This window comes from Vicugna pacos, chromosome 34 (genome assembly GCF_048564905.1).
Source record: "Vicugna pacos chromosome 34, VicPac4, whole genome shotgun sequence".
Lineage (NCBI taxonomy): Eukaryota > Metazoa > Chordata > Mammalia > Artiodactyla > Camelidae > Vicugna > Vicugna pacos.
In genome coordinates this window covers 3,594,010-3,606,912 of record NC_133020.1, presented here as the reverse complement: position 1 = coordinate 3,606,912, position 12,903 = coordinate 3,594,010, and the positions used below count along the sequence as shown (strand labels likewise).

Genomic DNA, 12,903 nt, shown 5'->3' with positions numbered 1-12,903 from the left:
TACCACAATAAAGTTGTTTAAAAAAATTTTTTTAAGAAAATAAATAGATGATAAAAAGATTCATTAATTTGAAAAAAGTGGTCAGTCTAAGGTATGAAGGCTAACTTTATGATACCATTCCTAAAAATAAGAAGAAAAGTGAAGTTTTCACTTATTTCTCAATGAGATTTAGTATCATGAAGACAGCAAAAAATGAGTGATCTGCAGTATATTAGAAATGGAAAATATAATCACTGAATTTTAAAGCATAATGAAGGCATTGAAAAAGAAAAGATTGATCCTGCTGGGTCAATGTAATTTCCCAGAACTCAGAGGAGAAGCTCAAAATGTGCATCTAATGCAAGAATTGATAAAGACATTAAGAACCACTCCATGAATTCAATATCATGATAAAAAATTTTTAAAAGCAGAGGTAAAAGCATTGCTCTGAACATCATTAAGGCAAAGAAATAAGCAAAAAAGGCTAAAAAGTTCAGATCATTAATACCACTAAGAACCAAAAACAACTAAAGACGTCCCGCACTTAGATATATAGGATAAATGTTTGCAATTCAAAAGCAAAAGAAGAAAAGCCTGTAAGTAGACACATGTCACCTACAAAGGAAAAAAATTATGCCAGAAAGCAATAAAGGAATGTCACAAAGTTTTGAGTCCAAAACACCATAAATCAAGAATTCTATCCCCAGCCAACCTTACATGTATTAAGAACAGAACGGCACAGGCTGTCTGTCATGAACTATGACCTGCAAGTTCTGCTGATAAAAAGGTCACAAAAAGTCTTTCACAAAATGATAAACAAAAATAAAGAAAAAAAGAATGGCAGAAAATAAAAGCAATAAAACATAAAGTTGAATAATTATTCTTAAAATAGTAATGACATGTAATGCAAATGTTAAAGTGTCTAATAACAGTCTAGATCTAAATTTCCAGATAATAATTTAATAAGCAATAATATGGTACCTGAATTTGTAAGTTACCTAACCGCATGACATTTCTGTGATATCACTTTTCTGAGTGGGACTCCAGGAGTTAGGAAGTGGAGAGGTTCAGAGTGGCAAGAACAAGTTTTTTTCTTTAGATATTTCTATTAAAAAAGTATGCATCAAAAGACACAAATATATTTTGTTGCTGTAAGCTAAATATAATTTAGTAATCAAAACTGACCTAACGAATTCCTTTATTTTTCTCTACACATTCAATTCAGTTACCTCCTCCATCACCTTTAGCCTGCACCTCGCAACTTTGTTTAAAGAGGGTTCTCAAGTCTTACACAAAACAACTCAAGAATGCATGGGTGAACAGAAGCACCACAATGCCAGCAGGGCACGGGCAACTCAAAGTGGCTGGGAGTTCCATGCTTCGTTCTCTAAATCTTCTTTAGGACTAGGTTCTGATCATGTCCTGTTATCACCTGCCCCTGTAATGTGATGGTGTTAATTGATAAATCAATTTTTCATACACAACTTGTGCTATGAAAACAATAAGAGAAGGTCAGTATTTCACTAGCTCTGGGAAGTGGAGGTGTGAAGAAGAGAGAAAGAAGTAAAAGCATGTGAAATTTCCCCTCTTAGATATTGATTCATTCTTAATTACAAGAGAAACAGACCTCAAACATTTTGAAAAACTTCTATTTGGTAAAAGTAAAAGACAAATAGGACACAGAATTCCCAAAGCATTAGAAGAAGAAAATTTCATCACTATAGCAACTATATAAAAAAGGAAATTGTTAGGAAGAATTAAAACAACATATAAACCAAGTATAAGGTTATAGAGGCTTATGCAGAATGTTAACAGTGGTTATCTCAAGGCTTTGGTATTAGACAGAACTTTTTTCTCCCCCCTAAATGTTTGCAAAGAATATGAATTATTTTTGAATTAAGTAATTTTCTAAAAAAAAAAAAAACCTAGCTGAGACAAAATTAAAAGCAAATACCAAAACTGTCTTCAAAAGGACAATTCCTCAAAGATACTATGAAAAAGAACACGTGAATCAAACTTACTGGTTCATAAACTAGACCATCTGCAGACGCAACCATTGTTTCTGCTAAATCCAATACATCAGCTCCCACATCTACATAAAAAAAAAAAAGTTTTATCTTCTATTTTCAGAGCCAAACTGTATCTGATATAAACTAACAAATTAAGATGACCAGCAAAAAACTCACAAATATGTACAATCACTTTCCTATACTGCTTATTTGTTCGAAAGTTAAAACAGTAGCATTATATAGTTTTGGTAGAGAATAATCCAAAAATTAGTACTGCTTTTTCTACTTCTTACTCAATAAAAAAGAGGACTCAGAATCTCTTGGTAAAAGCATAGACTTTACTGAAGAACTTCGCAAAAATTGACAAGAACCTAATGACAAGTACTAAATGGCTGCTGACCAAAATATTAATTACCAGAATTATTTTTAGAGATTAAAAGAAATCTTAAGGCAAAGCTACTGATGACTTAAAAAGTCAACAAGCTGGAAAAATTCATTTTGAAAAGGCTAAATAAAATTTCAATGGTATTCAAACATCTAAAATAAGGCAAAATACAATACATTCAGTATTAACACAAACTCATAGTTTAGATACAAAGTATTTTTCTCTTAAAACCACAAACCTAAGGAAAAATAAATGGAAAGGGAAAAGAGATTTAAGGTTGTTTTTAGATGAAATCTCTTAAAAACTAATTTCATTAATTGGATAAAACAATTTCATGCTTTAAAAAATTTTGCCTAATTTATTGAATTCTTGGTCTCTACTTTTCAAGCAGAAATTTAAGATACAATTTAAGATGAAAAGGCATCGTCATTTTTGAGAGCAATACTGATTCAAACATGATCTATCTGATCTCTTAAGATTCTTCCACTTCTACCAGTATAACCAAGTGAAGCCAGTGAAGCAAACAGAAAAGGTTAACATCACTATTGCCTTAAAAGATTGCCTCTGTATTTTAATATGCAAAAGTAAAAGGGTAGTAAGTGGAACAGGGTATGTTTGTGGAATGTGAGTATAAAAATTGGTACTCCAAATAAAAAAGTAGTTAAGGATATATCTAAACTAGAACGATTTATAAAAATTTCCTCCAATTTTCCTTTAATTATACTACTGTGAAAGTTAAATCTCTTTAAGGATAAGAAATTTAAAGAATATAAGCTGGGGAGAAAAACAACTTGCATTCTTAAATAACACTACAATAGTATTTTAAGATATCATAAAGGAAAAATAAAGTTAAAACAACCAGTGATTTTTACTTTTTACTAGCAATTATTTAAACCATAATCTATACATGCATTCATCAAGTGAAAGATGTACTTACACTGACACTTCATGGCAACAGTAATATCTATATTGATTCTCAATTTGCTAAAAGACAAAAAAGAAACATTAGTACCTACCAATTAACAAAACATGAGAAATATAAATCAATTGATCTATGGAAAACTTGGACTGCATACAGAATAAAATGTTAAGCAGAACTTGGATAACATTTCATATGGCCAAAACACAGCACTTTAAAGGTAAAAATTCTCTTTTGTAACTATTCCAAACAGCCTTTCTGATTACACAGGTTTATACAGTATTCTTTAATTTAATGTTAAATCTATAATTAATAACGCTAAGCAACTCAGAAAAAAATCTTTCTGTCTATATAAACCTTATATAGACTATTCAATTAAAGAATGTAAAACTCTCAAAATCAAGAGTTAGGGATTGAAAGCCTTTCTCCCCTATTTATCAAATATCATACATCAGGCATTATGCCTAATATCCTACAAATACTATCATCTTTATCCTTTATCATGGACCTATAAAGCAGACAGCTTCAGTTCTGCAGAGAAACCAGTGGTGTTGACGGCACTGTAAATGCCTGGCTTAAGACCACATAACCCCTGAAGTGGCATACTGGAAACTAGGTCTGTGTGACTCAAGATGGATGTAACCATATTACCAGAAAAAAAAAAAAAGTGATTTTTAAAATGGCCTTTTTAAAAGGTTCAACTAATGCCTTATTTTCAAATGATTAGTTCAAGTCAAATTAATTTTCAAAAATCAGAATTAAGCACCGTGAAGAACAGAATGAGAACAATCATTATCAGTCCTGGCCTGTGCTTCCTATCAAAACCTTTTTTTCACTCTAACAATTTTCATCTGGTTTCAGGAGCACAGAGTTTTAGAGCTTCATGGAGTCCTAAAGTTGTCTAGAATTCAAACTGTACTCCAAATAACCCTGGGGTTTTGACTCAAAAGATGCTACGAGAATGAGGCCAAATAGACAGGCTTTTGGGATTCCTACACTTATGTGATGAACAACATGGGACTTCATTTGGAAAGAATAAAAAATGTTTCACTGGTGCTTAAAAAAAGGGGGGGGGGAGAAAGAAAAACAATGAATTCCTTAAAAACTAATGGCATCAAGAATAACACTGATGTTACAGATGAAGAAACGGAGGCCCAAAAGAAGTCAGTTGTATGACTTGCTCAAGGTTATGCAGCAACTTTTACAAATGTTGACTGATTTAATTCACACTGACCCGATGAGGAAAGTACTATAATTACTAACCTCACTTTACAGAAAAGGAAACTGAAGCGCATGCAAATGCAGATTGAGTAAGTTCCCTCAAGTCACACACCTAGTGAACGGCAGAGCCTAGTAAACGGCAGAGCTGGGATTGAAATCGAGAAGTAACTGTTTTCCACTATCTAGTGCAACCTTAGTATTATAAACCTGTTATCTACAATCAATTAAAAATCCATAAAATCCAAATAAATTAAAGTATATTTTGTCTCCTAATTAAGATACTAATATGTTCAAAGGTTTTAAAGTGATGTTGTTTACCTAAAAATTTAGATATGATTTATAAAAATCAAGTTATAAGTATGTAAATTTTAGATATTACAAAATCTAAAGAGTAAAGAGTTTGAAAATATTACACAATTTCCACCATTTCAACATCTAAAGAAAAACATGTTCTCCTAACCTTTTAAAACATATTGAATCAGATTGAACATTTAAGCATATTCAGAAAATCTCTCTTTTAGGGTTTAACCAGTATTCAAATGATTCTAAAATGTTTCATTAATGCATAAAAATTAATGAGAATTTTTCAGGACTATTCCTTTTGAATTAAAATAAACCAAGTATAAAAGGTTAGACTTTTTTTTTTGATATGCTATCTTTAGAATAATTCAAGTCTAAAGGCAGTATTAAAAAAAAAAATCGTTACCTAGAAAAATCCTTGTCTACTTCATATTCATACTTCATCCATGTATCTTGATATACTGAAAATTCCATTATAGTTAATAAAGCCATAGTGGTAAATGCTATTAGAGAAACTGAGAAACCAATAGAAAAGAAAGAATTAAAACAAATTTTAAAACAACAGGAAATTATTTTAAGTGAGATTAAATGCCCTAATATGAGTGCCATGTGAATGAATACTGTAAAAGGTTTTTCTCAAGACACTCATTATAATTTTTCTAAAACAGCTCAAAAATGAAGATTTAATGAGCACAAACATGAACATAATCATTTGCAATATTGAGAAAGCATTTTATTTCTTCAATATTAATGATATCTCTCACTAAATAAATTTGCTAAAATTTTACAAAGACACAAAACTTTTACCTTCTTATATACAGCAAGGCCACAGACATGATAAATGATGAAAGCTTTAGTTTCACAATGCAAATTTGCTAGTCCCCTTGTAATTAAAAATGTTATCCATGCCTGTAGGCCAATTAAAAAAAACAAATACAAGAAAAAACTAGCCTGACTTCTTAGATTGTGAGAAGTCGCAACAATCTGGTGCCGGAAACTCAGCATCCCTAAATCTCTAATGAAACTCTGTCTGCTTTGAAATCTCCTAAGTATTTCACTTCATTCATGAAAGCAAGTAAAAAATCTGACAGAAACGAAGAGATCATAAACTATGATGAAATCTACTTAGAGTGGACTGCACCACAGAACTGGTGCTATTTTCATTAATAAACTTAATCACAGGGGATTAGAAATAGCAAGCAATTTATTATACAGTTTATCAAATGGAATGTCAACCTTATGCGAAATATATTACTTTATCATGTCTTCATGGGGAAAGAAGTAATAGTAAATACTGTGATAATTGCATGTTTTTCTTATATATTTCATTACTTATTTATTTTATTTAACAAATACTTCTATCTGTACCAGGTACTGCTCTAAGCATTTTATTAACTTATTTAATCATGACTGCAACTCTGCTACATAAATACTGATATCATTCCCATTTTGTGGAAGAAACTAACGCACAGGCAGACTGAGTAACTTCTTCAAGGTCAAGTCGTTAGGAAGGGGCAGAGGTGGAATAAATACATCAGACAGTCTGATTCCAAAGTCGAAGCTCTGAGCTATTACCCCATGCTGCCTCTCTTCAGTAATGTGAAATTTTAACATTTTTATTATGATGCCTAAATTGATTTATTCTTAACCAACATGGACTGCGCCAGTTTCAACATCATTAAGTAACTTCCATTCTATTTATATATATAATAATCTTGTTAATATAATGATACATAACTTAGCAGCACCAAAGTAGTAAAATGAGGTTAATTTGTTCAGCAATGTTGGGTTTTTTTTTTTTTTCACTTTTATCCTTTTTTTTTTCCTTATTGAGTTACAGTCATTTTACAATGTTGTGTGTTCAACCATGTTTTAATAAATGCTATTAAATGCACAGACTGCACTGGATTGGATGCCAAAGAGAATATATGTAAGAATAAAATTCAGGCAAAAAGTGTGATTTAAGGACAGACCAGCCACACAGTTACTGCACAGCTCACCGACAAGCGCTTCCCCGGGGCTACGTTTCCGTGTATTGTTGATGGCTATCACACAGAAGCTGCACCTACTGAAGGCGTTCTGACTGGAACTGATGCTCACCTGTGCCCCCGCTGGCTGAGGTCTCGACATAGCTGTCAGGAACCTTCGGAAAGGCATCCAACTCTCTCACCAAACTCAAGGTTTTTTTCCGGTTCAGTCGCCTCATCTTCAGGAAAACCCCCCTCTTCTTTCATATAGTCATGCTGAGGAATAAAGGCCAAGTAAGTGAAGCCTCCAAAAAGAGTAAAAGGTTTCTTTTACTTTTAGGTAACTCACAAATGTCCTTGGGACAACTTAACATCCTCATTCCTCTCTGAGAGAAAAAAAAAAAAGCTAACACTTACCCACACCTCTCCTTTCTGCCCTCCCATCCTGACAAAAAGTACCAATGAAAGGCAATTTACACACACAAACACATTAAGTAGCCAAAAAAAAAAGTGAAAAACAATTCAATCACATTTGTAATACTTAAATATACAAATTAAAATAAGAAACATTTTTCTCCTATTAAATCAGTAAAGCACATAAAAATAATACATCCCCTGTATTCCCATTAATGGATGAAAATGGAGGTAAGACTGGCATGTTCGTACACCGCTGCAAGAATATCAACGTTCACCACCCCTCCGCTGACTTAGTCCTTAAGGGAGCCCTTCATGACTTCAGCACCTGGAGGTTCATTACACCTCTCCTCTTCCCCGTTCCATCACCAGCCTTCGGCACTCACGATCCCGTGACACTCCCTCCCTGGCATCACGCACAGTGACACCACTGTCACCACGCAAGCGTAACAGACTTCTCCTCCATGACCTCCATCGTAACTTCAGACAAAGCCACACACAAACAAGGCCACGTTTTGGCTCCTCTTAATGTTCAAAACTGCTTCACCTCTAAAATCCAAAGCACTGATTTTCCCCTCTGAGCAGAACCAGTTATCCTCCAGCTCTTTCATTTCCTGACTGGGGAGAATCTGCTCTTCATTTGCCCTGAATTCCTCCTGTTATCACTTCCACTGCTCCCATTCCCACTCTGTTTGCTTCTCCATCTAGCTCGCTCAGCCGTTTTCAAAACCGCATTTAGAAAGACCCTAGATCCGTGGTTTCCAGAACCACAGAACTGCCATTCTGTTCCAGAATTTTGTAGTCTGTACCTAAATGAAAAACACAATATAGAAATTCTTTAAGTGAAATTTATTCAGTTTAAAAAGCTCTCCTTTATTCTGAGATTATTTTTTGTGTCAAATTTTTTTTTTCTTTCATGAAATGGTAAGACAAGCAAGTTTTTTGTTTTATTTTTAGATGTCCTTCTTTGGTAAAATTAAAAACTGAAATTCTACATGAGTCCTTAAATCCAGCCCCTTTTCCTGATTTTTTCTATACATATTTTTGTCCTGGTCTACAAAACCTAAACATTTAGGTGCCATCGCACCAGATTCCTGTGCCCACTGGCTGGTGCTGCTCTTCATAGCTGGACAATCTCCAGGACCGTATCTTCAATTTCTCTCTTATGCTGTTATGTACAGTAAAAAATAAGACAAACTCCAGGAAGTCATCACTGACAACTGAGACTAAGACAATGCTTTGAACAACTACATAAGAAGTAAGAAAACACCTTTTTTGCTGGAACGTGGACACACATTATCAACACTCAATCAAAGTAATGCCATGCAGCCAACAGTCCATTTGCATCCATGTGAAAATAATGAGGCTATTGGATGCTTTGCCAAAATTAAAATATAGAATTCGTGACACTTTCACAGTCTGCTCAGTTAAGTTTAATTACTTCTCCAAACAAAAATGGAGACACAATTTTTCTTCTATTGCCTACCTTTTTATGAGCTAACTTCTGTTAATATATATTTGACAATATGAGAAATCCTTAAGTGATTAATACATATGGCCATTGTTGTGGGTTGAACTGTGTATCTTCCAACAGGATACATTTAAGTCCTATCTGCTGGTATCTGTGAATGGGCCTTATGTGGAAATATTTGGGTGTTGAAAGATGTAATTAGTTAAGATGAGATCATCCTGGATTAGGGTGGCCCAAAGTCCAATGACTGGTACTCCTATAAGAAGGATGGACACCCAGACACACAGGAGGGAGTGCCACATGAAGACAGAGATTAGAGTGATGTACCTACAAGCCAAGGAGTGCCAAGGATTGTCCCGGTGCTAAACACGGGAAGGAAGGATTATTTCCTAGAGCTGTCAGAGGGAGCACGTGTTGATTTCAGTCTGAGAGCCTCCACAAGTGTCAGGCAAGAACTTTCCTTTTTTCTTTTAAGCATTCAGGTTATGGTAGTTTGTTGTGCAAGCCCTATGCAACTAAAACAAGCCATTAATAAGAAATGGGAAAGGAGATGGAACAAATATTATCCAGACCATCACCAAACTTCAGAAACGAAAAGCAAAACTACGACATAGCTGTAATTTTAAACATGATTATACTGCATTAGAATAACTTATAATAAAGTTTTTATGAAAGATTACTTAGTTTCATTCTACAAATGCTTAAAAAAAGTACTTAATTTTTTTACTTTAAAACTTTTTATGACAGTTAAATTTTTACTTTAGATTATGTTTTTAAAACTTTTTACCCTAACAAATTCAAACAAATCTAATAACCTTCCAAGTGATTTTAAAAAAGGTTTACTTGGAAGGCAGGTAAGATGGTACAAATGTGAGTTTTGTGATCAGAAAAACTTGGGGTATTATCGAGGCACTTTATCAAGTGTGTAACAAATTTGAAAAGATTCTCAGTGTCTCAAATTTTTCTATTATAATTTTATTTTAAAAGGAGGGAGAGGGACATAATGGTTACCTCACAGTTTTTAATCAAGATAAAAATGAGTCATTTGATAAACATCTGTTTATCTGCTCTAATTCTTAAAAGAAACTCAACGATTTGTACAGTACTTGAGATTTACGCTGAAGTCTTTGAGGGAAGTGGGGGAGTACCTGAAATTAGTTAATAACACCACGAATAGACTGAGGATTATACAAATTGATAGAATAAAAGCTAAGAGAAGAGACTGCAGACTGATGGCAACACAACAGTTTGGAAGTACCTAGTAGCAAGATGAAGCAAGGACAAATATCTTCCTCCTCAAAGAATGGCTTGACTATAGTAACTACTCAATAAAAGGGTACAAAATCGAAGTAAAGAGGTCTAAACAAGGTGTGAGGGAAAAGGGACACATGGAACATATTTACAACAGAATTAATGTCCTCAAAAGCAAGGAGAATAGGTGAATAAGAGACTGAGGGCAGTGGGGCTGACCTAGGCTGCAATAAGACTGCATGGAGTAGTGGAAAGGAGGAATTTGTACCTTAGTAATTAAGAGAGAGTAACAGCTTGAGAAAGCAAGCAATTGGAAGATGGAGTTCAGGGACATATTAACTTATAGAATGAAGAGTGTTTAATCAATTTTGAGACCAGAAAGAAATTACTTTTTAAGTGTCTTCTTCAATCTATATTTTGACTAAGAAGGCAACATTTCGTGAGTAAATACAGAAGTTAGAAAGCAAAAAAAATTTAAATAACAAAAACACTTAATGAATGTAACTGTATGTCAGGCATTGTTCTAAGTGCTTTGTATGTTTTAGTTCATTTGATCATCACCACCCACCTTGAGTTAGGTATTATTATTTCCATTTTGTAGGTAAGGAAACTAAGGCACAAAGAGATTAATTTACCCATCATGACATTAAGAGGCAGAATCAGAATAAATATTGGAAACTTGTTGAACAGGATTTGTAGCAGGCACAGACTGCATAAAATATAACTTCTATTAAAAATAAGTTTCACTATTTCTTCCAATTAAATCACTAACCCTCAAAGAAAATAAATTTATCTTTTTTCTAATTCTTTTTTTATGTTCTTCCAGATTAGTACTGATTTCCTTTGAGACTTTCTAGCTTAATATAGTTTTACGATTTGTACCCTCAAGCAGTTTTAACATTCGGTGTGTACTGAAGTTTATCATCAAAAAGAAAAAAATTCCGCCCTTCATCCTCTCCCCAAGAAAACCAGGGAATTTCTTTTTGTCCGTGTTTTTCCTCTAAGAGAACTGGAAGAATTTGCATCAATTTGGAGACATCAATTAACGAACTGAGTAAACAAGCATACGTCCTGAATTCTTCAATGAATAAACCTGATTCACCTCTTTCCAATGACAGTATACTCGGGTACAAAGTATCAGGCTAGACAATTACTTGAAATACCTAAGTACAACTTCAAACAAATGGATAAATCCCGACTTTAACTGTATCTTTATCTGTTTCTGAAAGTCAGTCTTGAAATATTTTAACAGATATTATGTAACTTTGCGTTAAGTCTCGGGGGCATTAAATCCTAACTATAAAAGTTACTTGAATGTGTTTTCTCCAACAATGACCTACCCAGATACCCACGGCTTTGTGGGTTTCTGCCACCAGTTGACACGTTACCTTACGAGGGCTGCTTAACCCTGGAGGGTTTCTGAAAAGTAGTGCCACTCGAACCTGTCTCTTCTATAGCATCTCGCCCTGCCCTGCCCCTTTCTCAATTTCCCAAGCGGCGTGCGGACCTCTCGAGGCGAGGCCAAGACCTCGGTCTTTCTTAGAAAGAGTGCAACTTGCTGCGAAGAATTTGGTATCTGTCTGAAAGGCGGGTAGGGAGCCAGACACCCGGGAAGCCCGGGACACGACCCGGCTGGCCCGTGATCACAACGCGGGACCCCCTCGTGTGCGGACAGGAGGAGCCACGGGGGCAGCGGGCGCCGGGAGAAGCGATGGGCCGGGGCCAGCAGCTACCAGGGTGGCGCCTGAACTCCTTCCAGTTGCAAGGAGCGCGGACACACTGGACCGAGGAAGGGGAGCTTCCCGGCGCAGCGCTGCCCAGGGTCCTGCCAGCACCGCCCCCGGGGGAGGCAGGGAGAGCGGCTGCCGGGCCGGCCCGCTCCCCGGTGCGGAGGAATCAAGACAGGAAGCCAACCCCACAACGGGCCCTCAGCCCCTAGTACCACCTTCACGCCCTGAACAGCCCTGGGACGACCGAGGGAACAGCGCCCGGCGGGGTTTCGGCATTTTACCTTGTGTTACGGTCCCAGCCGACCGCCATGTTTCACAGAAGCCCGGGTCGCCCGGGCTCCCGTTTACCCGGAAATATCGCGAGAACCAAGGCAACTACCACTGCTAAGAACGTCAGAAAGGAAGACAGTGTGGAGTTCTCGCGATATTCCTTTCGCTGACGAAGCGCTTTGTGAGGCAACAGGCGTGGTCAAAAATCAAAGGGGCGTGGCTGAACCGAACCGAGGTTTAAACGTAGTTCAGTTGTGATCACGTGACCTATGAGGCGTTAACTTCTCCGGGAAGGGATGTGTTACCGACTCTCAGAGACCGCAGAACGAATCTCAACCCTTATTACGGTACTTCGTTACTAATAAGAGACGTGGGCGCAGGAATTATCATTTGCAATCATTCTTCCAAACTCTGCACTGCGTTTTGTGCCTCCTCTGTTTTTGCCTCTTTGTTTTCTTCTGTCAAGAACATTTAAATTTTTCTTTCCAGACATTGGTAACGCTTTTAATTATTTAAAAAAAATTTTTTTCTTATCTTCCAGATAGTAAACTCCTTAAGAAAGCACACCTGTCTTCCTCACCCTTATATCGCCAGGACCCTACTATGCCCTCAAATATTTGTTGAGAAAGAAAATTAGTACTTCATTCACCTTTTCCCAACACTTCATATAACAAGAGGTAACAGAGGGAACTTTGGAAAGAAAGAGCTCAAGAGCAAGCCCACGTGTCACCAGATTTTCCAGTCAAACACTGAGATTTTAATTGTATGATTTATTGACCAGAAAAGTCTTCCAAAGTCACAATAATTACTAATTCTTTAAAGATAGGGACCTTCCCCACCCCCACCCCCACAGTAAGCACTATTTTAAGTGCTTTACTTGCCTTATCTCATTTAATTCTTCCAACTGTGTAAGATAACAACATTACCTATAATTAAGGAAATTGAATCAAGAGGCAATTAAATGATTTACCCAATCAGATAGCTGGG

At 35.8% G+C, this 12,903-nt stretch overlaps 1 protein-coding gene across 1 annotated transcript in view; it reads right to left on the bottom strand.

Moving 5' to 3' along the window:
• ERGIC2 (ERGIC and golgi 2) overlaps positions 1 to 12,043 on the bottom strand; it is a 30,215-nt gene extending 18,172 nt beyond the window's left edge. The window contains exons 1-5 of the mRNA XM_006199968.3: positions 11,928 to 12,043; positions 6,914 to 7,056; positions 5,220 to 5,328; positions 3,311 to 3,357; positions 2,001 to 2,071 (exon numbers count right to left, since the gene is read on the bottom strand). Coding sequence (XP_006200030.1) covers positions 2,001 to 2,071; positions 3,311 to 3,357; positions 5,220 to 5,328; positions 6,914 to 7,019 — 333 coding nt within the window. The 5' untranslated portion in view covers positions 7,020 to 7,056; positions 11,928 to 12,043. The remainder of the gene's footprint in view (positions 1 to 2,000; positions 2,072 to 3,310; positions 3,358 to 5,219; positions 5,329 to 6,913; positions 7,057 to 11,927) is intronic.
• Positions 12,044 to 12,903: the final 860 nt, after the last annotated feature.